This window comes from Neofelis nebulosa, chromosome 6, assembly GCF_028018385.1.
Source record: "Neofelis nebulosa isolate mNeoNeb1 chromosome 6, mNeoNeb1.pri, whole genome shotgun sequence".
Classification (NCBI taxonomy): Eukaryota; Metazoa; Chordata; class Mammalia; order Carnivora; family Felidae; genus Neofelis; species Neofelis nebulosa.
The window spans coordinates 7373875-7391267 of NC_080787.1; the positions used below are offsets into that span (position 1 = coordinate 7373875).

The 17393-nt window shown below is 48.2% G+C and overlaps 3 protein-coding genes across 3 annotated transcripts; 2 read left to right on the forward strand and 1 right to left on the reverse strand.

Annotated features, from left to right (window-relative positions):
- The first annotated feature begins 45 nt into the window (after positions 1 to 45).
- Positions 46 to 7045, forward strand: LOC131515301 (histone H3.1-like). Its single transcript, XM_058736054.1, has 2 exons — positions 46 to 1153; positions 5997 to 7045. Exons 1-2 carry the CDS (start codon positions 812 to 814, stop codon positions 6312 to 6314), a joined length of 660 nt encoding a protein of 219 aa, XP_058592037.1. The 5' UTR covers positions 46 to 811; the 3' UTR covers positions 6315 to 7045.
- A 4952-nt stretch (positions 7046 to 11997) lies between these two features.
- LOC131515302 (histone H3.1-like) lies at positions 11998 to 14063 on the reverse strand. The gene is made up of 2 exons (XM_058736055.1): positions 13696 to 14063; positions 11998 to 12876 (listed from the first exon to the last, which is right to left on the reverse strand). Exons 1-2 carry the CDS (start codon positions 14020 to 14022, stop codon positions 12547 to 12549), a joined length of 657 nt encoding a protein of 218 aa, XP_058592038.1. The 5' UTR covers positions 14023 to 14063; the 3' UTR covers positions 11998 to 12546.
- A 2332-nt stretch (positions 14064 to 16395) lies between these two features.
- H1-1 (H1.1 linker histone, cluster member) lies at positions 16396 to 17160 on the forward strand. Its single transcript, XM_058732778.1, has one exon. The coding sequence runs from the start codon at positions 16463 to 16465 to the stop codon at positions 17102 to 17104; it is 642 nt and encodes a 213-aa protein (XP_058588761.1). The 5' UTR covers positions 16396 to 16462; the 3' UTR covers positions 17105 to 17160.
- Positions 17161 to 17393: the final 233 nt, after the last annotated feature.

Below are 17393 nucleotides of genomic sequence, written 5' to 3' on the forward strand. Positions count from 1 at the left end.
TAGAAATGCTTTCACAGTTTCGAGGCTAAAGCAACACGGAAAATTAGTGTAAACGTTGCTAACCCCATTGACCGTGTTTAACCGTGTAGAGCGCATTAATTTCTAGTCAAGCAGAAAAGGGCATTGCTATATTCCACAGATGAAGTTTGAAAGTTTCGCAACGACAGTAGCTTGGAGAAGGAAATAATAGTGAAAGTCCCTAGATTCTTAGGATTCTTAAGATTCTTCATTTTATGGAATACATCCATTAAAATCCCAGCTTGTGAAGGCATGTTTGCTGAAGCAGTGAGGCTAAGTCCTAGTTCCTTGATTAATTCATGCTTGCAAATGAGGAGCATTTTACTAACTCTCCACAATATTTGTGCCACGCCCAAGAAGATTCTGAATGTCATTTTAGAGGCAGCCCATGTATTTACCTAAACACCTGCAGAATATCTCGATGGTTTCTCTCTAAAGACAACAAAACATCCATTGGAAGTCCCTATGTGGCTTTGCATGATTACCTTACTTTACACTTTAAAATATCTGCAGCTTTCTGTGCAAGATTTTTGTTCACAGTGGATGTAGGAACGAAAGGGTAAATAAATGACGTCAGAGTAACCACATTTAAGGGCGGGGCTTAAGATTCATTCACCAACCTGAAAGCAACTCTTAATCCGGGCTCCCCGCACGGAGCTGGACCAATCCGAGGAGGGCGCGGGAACTTTTGAATGCTCTTGGGTCCAATGGTTGGCGGTCCGGCTGTATAAAAGAAGGAGGGCTGTGTGCCTCTCACCGCTTTCGGTGAAGACACTCTCGGCCTGCTTGGGGGATGGCTCGCACGAAGCAGACGGCGCGCAAATCGACGGGCGGCAAGGCCCCGCGCAAGCAGCTGGCCACCAAGGCGGCCCGCAAGAGCGCGCCGGCCACCGGCGGCGTCAAGAAGCCGCACCGCTACCGGCCCGGCACGGTGGCCCTGCGCGAGATCCGCCGCTACCAGAAGTCCACCGAGCTGCTGATCCGCAAGCTGCCGTTCCAGCGGCTGGTGCGCGAGATCGCGCAGGACTTCAAGACCGACCTGCGCTTCCAGAGCTCGGCCGTGATGGCGCTGCAGGAGGCGTGCGAGGCCTACCTGGTGGGGCTCTTCGAGGACACCAACCTGTGCGCCATCCACGCCAAGCGCGTCACCATCATGCCCAAGGACATCCAGCTGGCGCGCCGCATCCGCGGGGAGCGGGCCTAAACTATTAACGAAAGATCGCCGACCTTAAACCCAAAGGCTCTTTTCAGAGCCACCCAATTAGCTCAACAAAAGTGGCTGTGAACCTTTAGATGGTGTTTAGGTGACCATGGCCATACGAAGCATTACTTGAAATCTGGTTGTTCTTACGGTACTTCTACCCGCAAAAGGGTCGGTTTTCGAAAACCATTTAACCGACTGCCTGTGATGCTGTCAACCCACTTTCCTAGACTATATCGTGTGCCTTCTCCGAAAAGGGGACGACCTTGAACCAGTAGCCGGGTACGTGAACTGGCCACTTTGAAAGTGCCTGATTTTGCATCTAAGAACTTTGAGTTTTAGATTACATCCCCAACTATCAGGAAACACTTCAAAGATCATAGTGCTTACACTATACATAACTCAAACTTCAGAGCAATACAGAATACTGAATAATGACAGCTCCAAATTCCAAAGGCTTCGCTTCAGTTTTCCCCACACCTTTGCTCTTACCCCTAATACTTCTGGGCTTCATCGGAGATGGGAGTTGATGCCTCGACCTAAATCAGGTGGACAACCATCAACAAAAAACAAGATTCACCTTGAATTGTGTGGTTTGCTTAGATTGCTTTACATTCCTGGATTTTGATAAAACAACTTTGACTTTCCAAAATATTTGCATTTTTCTAAGTAATAAGGTTGGATGTTTGTGTGTGTGTGTGTGTGTGTGTGTGTGCGCGCGCGCACGTACACGTGTGTCATTGCGTTGTATTTTTATTTAAATTTCCAGGCTCTCCTACATGTACTTGTCTGGCACAGACCTTTGTTATCCATGTAAAAGGTCTCAATGATGCCCTTGGCTTGAGCCAGGGTCTGTCCCCTGCCCCAGCCCACATCTGGGCCCCAGCTGAAGTCGAAATATTTGGTTTTTCTTATCGTTGTGCTGGCTTTTTGTACATTGTTTGGCTTTTTCCTCGATATGTTATGTATCTGTTAGAAAAAGGGTGTTTAAGGCACAGGGCCTGAAAGCATAGCTTTAAAAAGGTACAAGTGCCCATTGCTGTCAGGGTGGGATGGCCAGGGGACAGTGGCTCAGATTGGCTGCCCCTGCCCTCCCCCATCCCCTTCCCAGTCAAGGAACGTGGATTTGGTTCTAAGTCTTCATTGACTTGAGCCCCTCAACAGAAAAACTGCCCAGTGTCTGGTGAATAAGGATAGCACTGTCTTAGAATCCATAACGTTGTTAATCTTTCTGCAGGAGTACTCTGGAAACTGGAAGCACAGGGCAGCATTTAGATATCAGATTGCCTACATTCAAATCGCAATGTTACTACTTACCGTATCGTCTGACACAAATTGATTTCTCCATCATCAGAAAAATAGGGAATAACACTACCCACCTTAGTGGGTATCATAGTTACTGGGATCATAGAAGTTGATTTTTGGACACGTGGCACTGGAGAAAGGCTATGAATTTTCCTGAGCTGTGTGTGATTTTCCCTTATACTCTAACATTTCTTTGAAAATTGAAATAAAAACTCAAAACTTTCCCCACTAAATGTCCTTTTCCTTGGGCATGACTATTGAATAGACTCGGCCCAGTTTGGAAATGCAACTTCAGCAGATATTCTAAAATCAAAGAATGGAGGAAATTCAGTCATAAATATTGCAAATATTTTGGAAAGTCAAAGTTGTTTTATCAAAATCCAGGAATGTAAAGCCATTCAAGCAAACCTCACAGTTCAAGGTGAATCTTGTTTTTTGTTGATGGTTGTCCACCTGATTTGGGTCGGTGCATCAACTCCCATCTCAGATGTAGGCCACAAATGTTAGGAGTAAGAGCTAAGGTGTGGGGGGAAAAAAAAGAAAATTTACTGAATATATTGGAAGGGGAGCTGTGCCCACATTTTAATATCACCGCATGAAGCATTTATTACTTTCTATTAGCGGAGTGCCTATGGTCATGCTGGAGGGGAAAAAAAGGCGTTTAACATACAGATTGTATTTTTTAAATGGCTGTTGGAAGGTCCTCCATGAAACACGGTTTTTCTTTCCCAGACACCATGGTGATACGACACCACATGCTGAAATTCACCGCTACTACTGCTGGCTCTCGAACTTTTGGTTTTTTTTTTTATTTTTTATTTTTTTATTTAAATTTTTTTTCAATGTTTTTTATTTATTTTTGGGACAGAGAGAGACAGAGCATGAACGGGGAAGGGGCAGAGAGAGAGGGAGACACACAGAATTGGAAACAGGCTCCAGGCTCCGAGCCATCAGCCCAGAGCCATCAGCCCAGAGCCTGACGCGGGGCTCGAACTCACAGACCGCGAGATCATGACCTGGCTGAAGTCGGACGCTTAACCGACTGCGCCACCCAGGCGCCCCTCGAACTTTTGGTTTATACAGACTTTCAGAAGAGAGGAGGAGGCCAAGGTCAGGGTGTATTTTTCAGAGTTAAAGATTTAGTAGTATCCCTTCCAGTCATCCCAGTAGAAGTGACTTACTAATCCATGAGTGTCTGAGATTTAACACCACAGTGGGAAGTCAGTGTAGAAATGTGAATTGTACTCCAGATTCGGCTGCCGGAGAGCCAGGAAGGAACATTACTTGTCAATGCCCCTTTGGAAAGGGCACCTAGGGATATTCTCAGGCAACCATATTTAACATGTCATGTATGAACAGAAAAACAACACCCTGTCAGTCACTAGGTGAATGAATAAAGACGGCGTCTTACATAGAGCCGACAATACGGTTTCAAAATGCATGTGTCCACTTATTTGCAGAGTTTTATAACAAATACAACACAGTACTGTGAAGGTTTTTCTCTTCCTTATGTTTTCTTAATAACATTTTCCTTTCTCTGGTTTACTTTATAATAAGAATACAATATATAATACATATACCAAATACATATTAATAGACTTTATGTCATCAGTAAGGCTTCTAATCAACAGTATGGTATTGGTAGTTTGGGCGGGGGGTGATCACAAGTTATATCTGGATTTTCAACTGTGCAAGAATCAGCCCCCCAAGCCCTGCATTGTTCAGAGGTCATTTGCATATAAAATGGGACATTAGTCATACAAAGAATGAAATCTTGGTATTCACAACATGGATGGACTTAGAGGGTATTAGGCTAAATGAAACAAGTCAGGCAGAGAAAGACAAATACCATACGACTTCACTTACATGTGGAGTCTAAAACAGCGTCGACGACAACAGCAAACAGATAAATATAGAGAACAAATGGTAGTTTAGGGGCGAGGGGTAAGAGGCAAAGAAGGTAAAGGTGATTAAGAAGGAAAAACATCCAGTTATACAATAAATAAGTGACAAGGACGAAAAGCACAGCATAGGGAATATGATCCTATTGTAACAACTTTGTATGGTAGCAACACATCATGATGAGCATTTCATAATGTATATAATTGTCAATTCACTACGTTATACACTAGTATACTATTGTAAGTCACTATACTTCAACTGAAAAGAAAACAAAACCAAGAAACCCAGAATCCATCAATCTCTTGTACTTTATTAAATGTTGTGATTAAAAAAAAAAAAAAAAAAAACTTCGCTATTATATACGTATCTGTGTTGCCTATATTGTGTCACGAGTAAAAGCTTGAAAATGAAGGCTCAGGGCAACATCCTAACTCCGGACAGGTTCTTTAAGCAGCAATACCAACAAAAAAACAGCCATATTTATGTCTTTGCGCCAATCTCTGTTCTAGCCTTCTGCTTACGTTAGGTAATTTCAATCTTTACAAAAGTTTCCTGAGTACTATCATCGCTCCACCTTAACAGATAAAGAAAATGAAGGGCAACTTTACAATGTCAAACCGCTGTAATAGAGGAAAAATGACTTCCTCTGCCCTTTTGAGTTTTTGGCCTAGACCCTGCCATAAAAGGCAGATTAAGGACAGAAAAACAGAGGTTTAATGATATATATACCTCAGGTATACATGGGAAAGAGAGACTCTGAAAAACTGAGAAGAACACCTGAAAAGGCCCAAGCCACCCCCTTACATACGATCTTCCACTAAAGACAAAAGATGTCATGCGGGAGGGGCGTGCACAGGGAGCCAGTTATGGGCTCCCAGGAAAAGGATAGTAAACAAGGCAAGGTTGTTCTGCAGAATCAAGGCCGGGCTTTCTCCATGGACAAGTTTCTGTGCTGATCTAGTCGTCCTTCTCTTTCTGGCACAGAGAGGGAGACACCGATTGAGATCTCCTTCATAAATGTGAAATTCCCCTTAAGAAAGTGTGAGTTCTCCTCTGGTTTTAGAGATTCTCCTGCGTCTGGTATTTCTCTAAACTGCTCAGAAATAGCCCCCTTATGTCAGACAGGCCTATGTGCGGGCGGCGTATACCGTACCGTTCACACGCACGGGGCATGTTTGGGGAAGGTGTGCCTGAGCTCCCCACTCCTATTTTGGGGTGGCGTCCTAGGGTACCCTTCCCAATCATCCCCTTCTGAAGGAGAAAGTACAGCACTTGCTTATAAAAAAAAAATCAGCCCCTGTGAACATTCTCACGGGAAGATATAATTTCAGATACAAATATCAACGGTTTCAGAAAAATCTAGAGCTTAAAACTGAAACTCCTCACTCCGTTCCCTCCCCCACACCGTCATTGGCTCTCAGCCCAGAGAGGGGCGGAGCCCGGCGTGCGGTCGGGGCGCCTCGGTTCCCGCCCGCGCGGTCAGTTCTCAATCAGGTCCGACGACTGCTTATAATAACGCCTTTCGGCCCAGTGGGGCCACCGCTGTGACTTACGCACAGGACGTGCTTAGGCAGCTATGTCAGGCCGGGGCAAAGGCGGGAAGGGTCTAGGCAAAGGGGGCGCTAAGCGCCACCGCAAGGTGCTGCGCGACAACATCCAGGGCATCACGAAGCCCGCCATCCGGCGGCTGGCCCGGCGCGGCGGCGTCAAGCGCATCTCCGGCCTCATCTACGAGGAGACCCGCGGGGTGCTCAAGGTGTTCCTGGAGAACGTGATCCGGGACGCCGTCACCTACACGGAGCACGCCAAGCGCAAGACGGTCACGGCCATGGACGTGGTGTACGCGCTCAAGCGCCAGGGCCGCACCCTCTACGGCTTCGGGGGTTAAGCCTTCGTCCCCACTTTTTCTCTATAAAAGGTCCTTTTCAGGGCCGCCCACTTACTCTCAAAAGAGTTGTACGCGTCTCCTCCCTACTCTCCAGTTGTGCTCATGTTGGGAAGGCTCATCCGGCCTACCTGCTAAGGCTTCGGCTTTCGTCTTAGGCATAAACTGAGACACTCCATTCTCCCTCTCCACCAATCAGCTCGCAGCACAGTGCGAGGCGCAGGCCGCGGGCCAATCCGGAGCAGGGGCTGGCCGAGGAAAGCCAATGGGGAGGCGTCTGAAGGTCCCGGCCCACGGCTTTCTGGGGAAGGAGTCGGCCTCCCCCTCGTCGTTTTCCACCAAGAGGCCATCTTGGCCGGCGGCCGTGCTTCAGTCGCTGTAGAATGCGTTGGTCCGGGGAGGCTCCGGTGGATATCCGTACTAATTCCCAGAGCGTGCTCCCGCCTCTGGAAGCCAGGGATGGCCCGAGAAGTCTCTTCGTTATCTTGTGATTGCCCCCAGCGATGCCCGGACAGAGGACGACACAGGCTTTCCCCGTCCGCGCTGACATCCGCCACCTCTATCTCCGGGGTTGGAGCCGGTGAGGGTGAGGTCGGCCCACAGCCTTCCGCAGACGGTGTCTTTGAACTTAAGATGACTTGGCATTGCAGGTTTGCGTCCGCAGGCCGCGCGCCTTCGCTAAACCTTTGGCTTGGGGAAATTGCCATTTACTAGATTAAAGGGAGTCTGTTCTTCAGGTCTCTGGCTACTGGGAGCCTTGAGGTCTCCAATAGGGCGCAAATTCGAGGGACTGAGGGAGAAAGCCCCCTCCTCAGGTCACTGGCTCTGGTGACTGTCTTGGACCTTCCCCCTTCTTCCCTTTGTCCGGTTCGTTTCCCTCCTGCCTCCTGTATAAATTCTAAGGTTGTTGGGGCGCCTGGGTGACTCAGATAAACGCATCTGACTTCTGCTCAGGTCATGATTTCAGTTCGAGCCCCGCGTCGGGCTCTGTGCTGACAGCTCAGAGCCTGGAGCCTGCTTTGGATTCTGTCTCCCTCTCTCTCTCTGCCCCACCCCTGATTGCGCTCTGTCTCTGTCTCTCAGAAATGAGTAAATATTTTTAAAAATGTAAGGTTGTTTTATTTTAATGAACGTTTCAAACATGGTTATAAAAAGTTTTGAAGTATGTCCTCCAATTGGTAAGTCACAACGGAATAGTCAGCATTGATTTAATGCTTAAGAAATATATTGACATTTGCTTAAAACTCTGCCGGCTGGTTACTCTGCTAACATGTCTCTGACACAAGAAGATACTTGAATAGGCAATTGGAAGATTCTTGAGTTCCAAGAGAGAGGTCTGGTTTAAAGAAAAATTTGGTAAGACCATGTAAATGTAAATGGTAAGACAATGAGATCAAGACTTTCAACACCATTTATTACTGTACGTTGTAATGGTAAATGAGTGGAAATATAAATTGTCATCAGAAGGGATTGGGGCACCTGGGTGGCTCAGTTAGTTGAGGGTCCAACTTTGGCTCAGGTCATGATCTTACGGTGTGTGGGTTGGAGCCCCGCGTCTGGCTCGGTTCTGACAGCTCAGAGCCTGGAGCCTGCTTCGGATACTTCTCCCTCTCTCTCTGACCCTACCCCGGTTCATGCTCTGTCTCTCTCTGTCTCAAAAAAAAAAAAAAAAAAAAAAAAAAAATTAAAAATTAAAAAGAAGGGATTGGATATCCTTGAAGTGGTGGTCTGAGTGCAGGCTGCTATAACAAAAATACCATAGACTCTGTGGCTAACAACGAATACTGATTTCTCACAGCTCTGGAGGCTGGGAGTTAAGATCAAGGTCCTGGAAGACTCAGACAAGATTTGGTGTCTGGTGAGAACCCATTTCCTGGTTCATAGACCTATCTTACTGTGTCTGCAGATGGCTGAGGGAAGGACCAGAGAGCTTTATGGGATCTCTTATTATATAAAAGGCACTAATTCCATTCATGAGTGCTCCACCGCCATGGCCTGATCACCACCCAAGTGCCCGATCTCTTAATACCATCATACTGGAGGTTAACATTTCAACATACAAATTTGCAGGGGATACACACAGTCCGTCATAAATGGGCTGCTATGGAGCCCTCCTAAAGGATAAAGCAACCTGGAGTACATTTGGGCTCATTTCCTGGCCCCTTCTCTGTTCTTTGTCTCGCTATTGATTTGCTCTGTGTTCTGTGAAATAGTTGCTGCTCAACAGGAGAACTCGATGGCCTAGCTCTGAGTGTCCGGCCAGCTTGTAGTGACACTTAAAGGCTGTGAGAGTGTCAGCTTCTCTCTCAATCCCACTGGTTGTTTTTAGGAGGGTGGCCTTATCACCTCTAAAATTTTATCAGTTTCCTTCCACCCACTTCGAGCTTCATAATGAAGCTTGTCGCATATCCACCTGTATATCTGATATATCTACTTGAATATCTAATGGACATCTCAAACTTGTCCACATTAGGTATCTTAACTCATAAACCCCAAATCTGTTCCTCCTTCAGTATTCCCCACCTCAATAGATGGAACTCCATTCTTCCGGGGGCTCAGCTCAGAAAACATGCAGTCCCGTCTGAGCTCTTTCTCTTAACTTTCATCCAACCCAGTCAGCTCTATCTTCCAAATCAATCAGAGCACCTTTCCCGACATCCTCTGCTTCTACTCCTGGACAAGCCACAATCACCTTTTGTCCAGATGACCATAATGAGTCCTAACTAGTCTTTCTGTTTCCACTTCTGATGGCTAGTTTTTTTCTCAGCCACACAGAAGGAGCGATCCTTTCAATAGATGTCGTGTCCACCATCTGCCCAGAACATTCCAGCGGTGTTCCTTCTTCATAATAAAAGCCAGTGTCTTTGTCACAGCCTACAAGCACAGTAGCCAATAAGTCCCGCTTGCCTGAGTTGGAGGGGTTTCTGGGATAGGGAGCTTTCAGTGCTCAACCTTGGGGAAAGTCCCAAGCAAACAGGATGAGTTTGTCACTCTACCCAAGATGGCTTTACGTGATCTGGCCCTCGGCCACCCTCTCACCTCACTCACTCTCCCATTTCTTTGTCCTCACTGACCTTTTTGCTGCTTGTGGAGTGGAGCAAGCATGTTCCGGGCTCAGAGCCTTTGTCCTGATTTTTCTTTCTTCCTAGAAGTATCTTCTGGTGTAGGGGAGATAAAATTTTACCTCTGCTTTCTTAGGGGTTTTAGCAGGCCTAAGAATTAAATTGACATAAAACAGGTTCATGGGAAAAGAGCATACAATTCATTTATATTTACATGAATACATATATATCTTTATATATAGTCATTGAGGTACACCAATGTGTTTTCCGGGACAAAGGCGCCCTCCTAAGGAAATGAACACCCAAAGAAGCAATTGGACTTGAACACTTATGTACCGAGCTGGACAAAGAAGAGTAAACTGTGAAAACAGGACAAGGCAAGGGGGCTGGCGGCCAGGCAGTTAATTGTGGGGAAGTAACTAGGAAGATAAGCATTAGTTTACAAGGTTTGTACAGAGTTCTCCCAGCTTTGATGATCCAACGTGGCAAAAATATGACTTTCCTCTTGGTAGAGGGATGACATCTTCCATATGGGGATTTTCTCTCCTGCTTTCAGGAAGAGAAAGGAGAGGTCAGAGTGCTTTTCTCGCACCTGTTTGTTTTCCCAGTGCCTTTAATCTTGATGTCAGGCACATAGTTTGTGTGGCATGTTCTGCTGTCACTGGACATAGGGTGACATGCTGCATGGCTGCAGACTTCATTCAGGCCTCTGCTCAAATGCCCTCTTATGAAAAGAGAACTTTCCTGACCACCCTATGTGAACGAATACCCCCTCTGCTCATTCTTTAAAATAGCATATGTATCCCCACCCGTATCGCTATATATTTATTTTGTTTGTGGTCCTGTCTTCCTCAACTAGAATATAATCCTGTGACAGCAGGGGCTTTGTTTTGTCCCTGAGATGTTCCCTAGCTCCTAGAACAGGGCTGAGAGCTAACAGGTATGCGGGTTTGTTGTGGAGGGAGAGGAAAAACATTTTTCCTTCTGCTCTTCTAAATTCTTGACTGGGACCTCTCTGCAACAAAAAAGACATAGTGACAGGAGAAAAACAAATTTAATTATATACAGATGTACAGGAGCCCCCACAAAGATCTGAGATTCAAGGAAGTGATCAGAGCAGGAAGCTTTTATATCTTTTTAGACAATACGTTTCTAAAGAACAGAGAAAGTGCTTTTGGGCTAGGAGTAAAGAAGTAACAAGGTTTGTTCATACAGACTTCTTGACTCTGAATTCCACATCTCCAGTGATCAGGATGTTTCTCTTCTTCCTGGTATAGCAGGGTACTTTTCATAGAAGAGATTTATCTTCTGCTTTCAGGGAAAAAGAGAAGTGGGGGTTACAAGTGGTGAGGAGGTGTCGGGATGATTTTCCTGCTTCTGCCGCTCAAGCTCCTTGAGTTGAACATATTTAATAGGCCAAGGCGGCGTATCAGGGAATAGCATGCCCTGTACCCTATCAGTTGAACGGATGCATGCGTGAATTTTCTACACAAGACCCTAGGCTCACCAGAGTGCCGCCATGATGGATTCTCCTTCTACTCTTCCTTGACTTACCTAGATCTGAGGAATGGTGCAGAGTGGGAAATCGGGCAGCAGCAGTATCTTTGTTCTGAACAAGGCCTTCAAGAGTGTTAGGACGGAGGAAGGCTCAGAGGCTTTCACCCAGGCCCGTGAGTGTGACAAATGGGTATGGTGCTGTCTGTGAGGCTGTGAATAAGCTAGGCCAACCGTAACAGAAGCCAGGCATGTCTGTTGTTAGAGCCACCGCCCCTCCCCTCCCGTATGGAAAAATCTGCATCCACACACCTCTCTAATATACTCCGGATCCAGGACAGAGAATTCTGTCTGATTTGCCCACTGCCTACAGCAGTATCAGGCACGTCACATGAGGTCAACAAATATCTCTTGAAGGAACACCAGCTAAGGAAATAAAGTGACCACTCTCCCAACCATGCCTATTTTGGTCCTCTGATGGTCCAGGACGCAGCTCTGAATCCTCCCCATTGTCAATTTAAATTAAGCCAGGCTAGGTACTTTTATCATTCCCGGAAAAATCTTGGAGGACAATTATTAGGTGGAAAAGGAGACCTAAAAAGCTAGGAGAGACATTGGCTAAAGCTAACACACGGTGGCTGCAGTCAGCACAAGCTCTCACGCCTGCTCTCTAGATTTTGAGATATAGTGTATATACCATATCCCCCCCCCCCGAACACACTTGAAGTGTACAATCCAATGTATTTTAGTATATCTACTTAATTGTACATCCATCCCCACTATCTAATGTACATTTCCATCACCCTAATTTCCATTTCTCTGGGAAGGAAGGAAAAAAAAAAAAAGCATGGCTAACTGCGGAGGGCTGTGCTGACAGTGAATGAGGCACTTTCCCCCATTAGCCAGATTTTAATTTCCCCTGAATCCAGTGCTCTCTGGGTTTTCTGGCAGTCTGAAACTGGTTTCCTCCCCTGCCCACCATTTCCAGGTTTTTCTTGTTTTATTTATTTTATTTATCTATTTATTTATTTATTTATTTATTTATATTTTTAATTTTTTTTTTAGACAAATCGCCCTATTATTGGTAAAAACTTCAGTACTCTTCTTGGGACCTGATAGAGGGCCTAATAGATAAGGTCTATCTCACAATCCGCAAAAAGACATTTTTAAAATTCCTAAATCAAGGCTTTGGCGTCTCTGGTCAGCCTTCCCATCCCCCAATCCAGCTCGCCTCTGGGGCGGGGGGAACACATGAGATCATCAGTTCTGATTGGTTGACAACCATGGATGGGACTTGCTGATTGGATAATGTTCCTCTTTGTTCCTGGAATCCCTTGCCAAGTTGCTTACCCTGCTTTGGTTATCCCTCACTTTTGACTTGGAATATCACTACTCCCCTGCTCGTATGCGGTGAATGGGAACAGAGGGGCGGGTTAAAATAAACCATTGAGCTAAGGGAGTTACCTTGGCACATACGACTATCGAACTGAAGTTTTCCTTTCAAAATCCCACAACCTTCTGGGTTTCGGTGTCAGTATTGTGGATTCTAAATAGAGTACAGAGCTGGTAGGCTCAAGTGCCCTGTTCGTTTGGGACAGCTCTTTCTTTGAACAGTTGGGTGGCCCTGAAAAGGGCCTTTGGTTGAGAAATGAAACATTCTCGTGGCGAAACCCGGCAAGTTAGCCCCCGAAGCCGTAGAGGGTGCGGCCCTGGCGCTTGAGCGCGTACACCACGTCCATGGCCGTGACCGTCTTGCGCTTGGCGTGCTCCGTGTAGGTGACGGCGTCCCGGATCACGTTCTCCAGGAACACCTTGAGCACCCCGCGGGTCTCCTCGTAGATGAGGCCGGAGATGCGCTTGACGCCGCCGCGCCGGGCCAGCCGCCGGATGGCGGGCTTCGTGATGCCCTGGATGTTGTCGCGCAGCACCTTGCGGTGGCGCTTGGCGCCCCCCTTGCCCAGGCCCTTCCCGCCTTTGCCTCGGCCAGACATGGCTTTCAGGAAAGCAAACCAACGGTAAGTGACAAAGAAGCCGAGAGCCGATCCTTATATAACTACGTCCCCCGCCCCCTTGCAGATACAGAGAATGGAAAGCGCGCAGGCGGGAAATGTGACGCAACAGTCCCCTCCCTTAACCCCTCCTCCGAGCCCCAGGAACTAGGGGCGGGAGGGGGGGGTGGGTCAGAACCCAGTTTGACCAGTGTTCTTAACTGGGCTACATTGTTTTAAAGAACTACATTTATAGTAAATTCATGTTCTGATTCCAAAAATAATCTGGCAGAGAATACTTAAAGGCAGTCTTTCACAGTAAATTTCAGTAATGGCAAAAATACCAAGGTCAAATAAATGTAAATTGGGTAGTTTGGTCAATGACAAAACCAGGCTTTTGAAATTATCTTACAGGTTATAGTTGGTAAAACTATACTGTTCCAGTTCCACAAATGCGCAATAGGCCATATTTAATCCTCTTCAAAGACCAATCCTTTCGGGTTCCTCTTAAAACGCCAACCGGCTTAGTTAGGACCTAACCTTTTAAAGAGCCAACTTTGCTCGCAAATACAGGAAATGTCTGGACAAAATTTACTACTGTAACCCGTCAAATTGTCGTCGATCCCTAGCTTTTCAACTCTAAGTGCAGCTAGTTCTATTAAACTGTGGAGCTAGATTTTTACAGCTACTTTACTTGAAAACGTGGGTGGCTCTGAAAAGAGCCTTTGGTTTTAATTTCAAAATAAACCGGCAGCGTTAAGCCCTCTCGCCGCGGATGCGGCGCGCCAGCTGGATGTCCTTGGGCATGATGGTGACGCGCTTGGCGTGGATGGCGCACAGGTTGGTGTCCTCGAAGAGCCCCACCAGGTAGGCCTCGCACGCCTCCTGCAGCGCCATCACGGCCGAGCTCTGGAAGCGCAGGTCGGTCTTGAAGTCCTGCGCGATCTCGCGCACCAGCCGCTGGAACGGCAGCTTGCGGATCAGCAGCTCGGTGGACTTCTGGTAGCGGCGGATCTCGCGCAGGGCCACCGTGCCGGGCCGGTAGCGGTGCGGCTTCTTGACGCCGCCGGTGGCCGGCGCGCTCTTGCGGGCCGCCTTGGTGGCCAGCTGCTTGCGCGGGGCCTTGCCGCCCGTCGACTTGCGCGCTGTCTGCTTGGTACGAGCCATGGCAAAAGCGACCTACAAAGACATACCACGCCAGCACAAACATGCCGGGCCGACTTGCCGGTATTTATAGTACGTAGGGTGTGGTGATTGGATGAGAGAAATGCTTAACTACAAGGCTACAGGCTCTGATTGGTCTATCTCCGAATTTTCCAACAACTGCGCAGTTTCATTGGCTATCACGTTATCCTCAGCTCTTTCCAAGGTTTTGTTTCTTCCACTTCCGACTTTCAGTCTGAATGCAATGCCTTGAACCTTACCTTTCAAAAAACTAGACATGGACTTCATTGGTATCGCTTCAAAGCTCTGTATTTCTTTAGTTCTTCGGGAGCAAAAATTGAGAAATATTGTCCGCAATAACGTACTCTTTATAGTCCCTGCTCAATAACCCGGTATCAGGTTACAAATTTCTGAAATCTTTTTCAAAAATGTGATTCTTTAGTAATGCTTAAGTTGAGGAACTCCTTTGAATCCGACAAGACAATTTCAACCATAATCAAATTACGCTAGCGTTTACAGAAATTTTCCTGTAATCAGGAATCTATTTGTTAAATGTTAAAGCTGACTTCTAAACGTGGAGCATTCTTATGTGTCTCATGTGCCTTATATCTTCTAAAGCCTAGAGTGCATTTTGCCAGGTGTAAAATAGCAGTGACTAAACTCTCCAGTACCGACCTCTGAGCCTTGAGGAGGAGGCGTGTCCTCGTTCCGATCAAGTGGAAATCAGAGCCACAAGGGCAAATTTTCCACTGCCAAGGCCTAACCTTACAGTTTTAAAAATTCTTCCAAGCTTAAAAGCATCAAATGTGACAGATTTGTACTAAGAGTAGGCATACCAGATTCTACCGTTTGATTGGTTGAGTCTTTTATACTGATCAGCCATTAAGCAATCTAGCATTTTCATTCGGGTGGAAAATTCGCTATTTTATTTGAATCCAATGGCTACACAGGAGTCGGGAACCTGTGCTTAAATTCCTGAATCCAGCATTTTCTTTTCAACACCTGCGTTTAATTAGAGTCCTCACTTATTATACTGAGAAAAGCTTGATTTTCAAAAACTGTTTCACTTACGAAACCTTCCGTTCTTGGAGGAAAGTTGTGTACCTGTTAGTGTCATCGACTATCCTTCAAAGGCTTAGCTTCAGATCGTTCCCTACCAAATTGTTAGAAATTACGTGCTGCGTTTTGAAAACCTGGACTCTGGAAAATGGGAAACGGTTGAGAACGGTAGGGAAGATGGACGTGGGAACATCACATTATTGGCGGTAAGCTGGCAACCAGCCCCTCTGTGGTTGGCGGGAAGCAGGGAGGCTCGGGTTACCCAGGCCCGCGCGGACTTGTTTGAGAACCTCTGCCGTGCAGCGCGGGAATGAGACGCCGCTGTCTTCTCCCGGCCGCCAGGCGACTGCCCAGAGCCTCTCGTGAGAGGCATTTTGTTCTTTCATGTTTCTGCACGATGTGAAATCGCTTTAGCGGTGTTGATACTTTTCAATGCTCCTTACAGCCACAAGGAAGCGAAAGGAAGATCGCTCTAAGGAGTTGTGTCCTCTCGCTTTCACACAAGGAACCCTAAGCCCCCACAGTCCTCCCGGCGCTTATTTGATGCCCTTCCCTTGTCTGGTTTTGAGCTTCAGAAGTCTTTGGTGAATGCGACATACTGACAGGGAACAGGTGATAGGTAAAGGAGAACAGCCGCTGGTAGGGGTTACGTGGGAAGGATGAAAAGGCATCGGGAATTCGTGCAGCGCATTGGATTGTAAACATAAGTTGCAATCACACTTGTATATTGTTTTCTGCACGTGCGGTTTGCGTGTTAACTGCCGCGTGAGTTCTGGTGTTTCCCACGACACTCCTCTGACCGAAATTCACAAAAGGCCCGGTGCAGGCGTATCAGTCTTCGGGGTTGCCGGCAAGGCCACGGCACTGATGAGAGCTGGTCCCGAACCTGCAAGACGAGGCCTCCACCCACCCACACACACACCCCCAACCCAGGCACACCCCGCTTTCCTCTCTCCCTCCCGCCACTCAAGACGCCACCTTTCACGTTTACTAATTAGAAACAGACGCCCCTGACAACACCCAGCTGAAGCTCCTTGGATTCCTGTTTGACGACCCCGTTTACAAACAGCTCTCCCTCCGCCCCCCGAGATGAGGCCGGTTTTGCGGTCCGCGCTGAGGTCCGGGGGCCGCAGAGCCCGGCCCCTCCCCGCCCGGAGTTTCCGTGCCCGAAGCGGCCGGGGTGGCGGCCCGGGGCCCGCGCGCGCCCGCGCGCGCGGCTGGCTACAGGGACCCGGCGGAGAGGCGGCGCTCCGGAGCGAGAGGCGAGCGGGGCGAGCACCAATCACAGCGCGGCCCCGCCCTATAAATACGCGGCGCCGCCGTCTCCGGCGTCTTCCTGTCCCGTCAGGTCCCTGCATTTGGCTCTGCCCGCCTCCCTCGCAGCATGTCCGAGACCGCGCCGCCCGCTCCGGCCGCCTCCACTCCCCCCGAGAAGCCCGCGCCGGGCAAGAAGGCCAAGCGACCCGCGAAAGCCGCCGCCGCCAAGAAGAAGCCCGCGGGCCCTTCTGTGTCCGAGCTGATCGTGCAAGCCGTGTCCTCCTCCAGGGAGCGCAGCGGCGTGTCCCTGGCCGCGCTCAAGAAGGCGCTGGCGGCCGCCGGCTACGACGTGGAGAAGAACAACAGCCGCATCAAGCTGGGCCTCAAGAGCCTGGTGAGCAAGGGCACCCTGGTGCAGACCAAGGGCACCGGCGCCTCTGGCTCCTTCAAGCTCAACAAGAAGGCCTCCCCTGGGGAGGCCAAGGCCAACCCCACAAAGGTGGCGAAAGCCAAGGTGACGGGCGCCTCTAAGAAGCCCAAAAAGGTCACGGCGGCTGTTAAAAAAGCCGTCAAGACCCCGAAAAAGGCCAAGAAGCCTGCTGTAACCAAGAAGCCCTCCAAGAGTCCCAAGAAGCCCAAGGTCGTGAAGCCTAAGAAAGTAGCCAAGAGCCCTGCCAAAGCCAAGGCTGTGAAGCCCAAAGCGGCCAAGGCGAAGGTGACCAAGCCAAAGACCGCTGCCAAGCCCAAAAAAGCGCCCAAGAAGAAGTAAAGGTTCCAGTTGGAAGCTTCTTCTAATAACCCAACGGCTCTTTTAAGAGCCACCAACATACTCCTGGGAAAGAGCTTTAGTACGTGTGTCCTTGGGCTTCTACGCGGAATTCCTGCCTTCTTGCCAGGGTCTCCGCCAACTTCTACCCCGCGCTCAGTCCCTTACAGTGGAGTTCTCGCTACAGGGAGCTACGCCCTTGTACTTGAGACTAGGGTTCTGGGGCTTGAAGGGGCTTCAAGTGGGGCGGTTCTAGAGCCCCTTCCCTAGTACGTCGTTTTACCCGAGGTCC

Excerpts from the sequence above, each read along its gene's own strand:
- LOC131515301 (XM_058736054.1), top strand. The coding sequence starts at position 812 with ATGGCTCGCACGAAGCAGACGGCGCGCAAATCGACGGGCGGCAAGGCC. Across the intron at positions 1,154-5,996 it reads CCAACCTGTGCGCCATCCAC|GCAGCTATGTCAGGCCGGGG; the intron begins GCCAAGCGCGTC and ends GGACGTGCTTAG.
- H1-1 (XM_058732778.1), top strand. The coding sequence starts at position 16,463 with ATGTCCGAGACCGCGCCGCCCGCTCCGGCCGCCTCCACTCCCCCCGAG.
- LOC131515302 (XM_058736055.1), bottom strand. The coding sequence starts at position 14,022 with ATGGCTCGTACCAAGCAGACAGCGCGCAAGTCGACGGGCGGCAAGGCC. Across the intron at positions 12,877-13,695 it reads GGCTCTTCGAGGACACCAAC|TTTGCTTTCCTGAAAGCCAT; the intron begins CTGTGCGCCATC and ends ACTTACCGTTGG.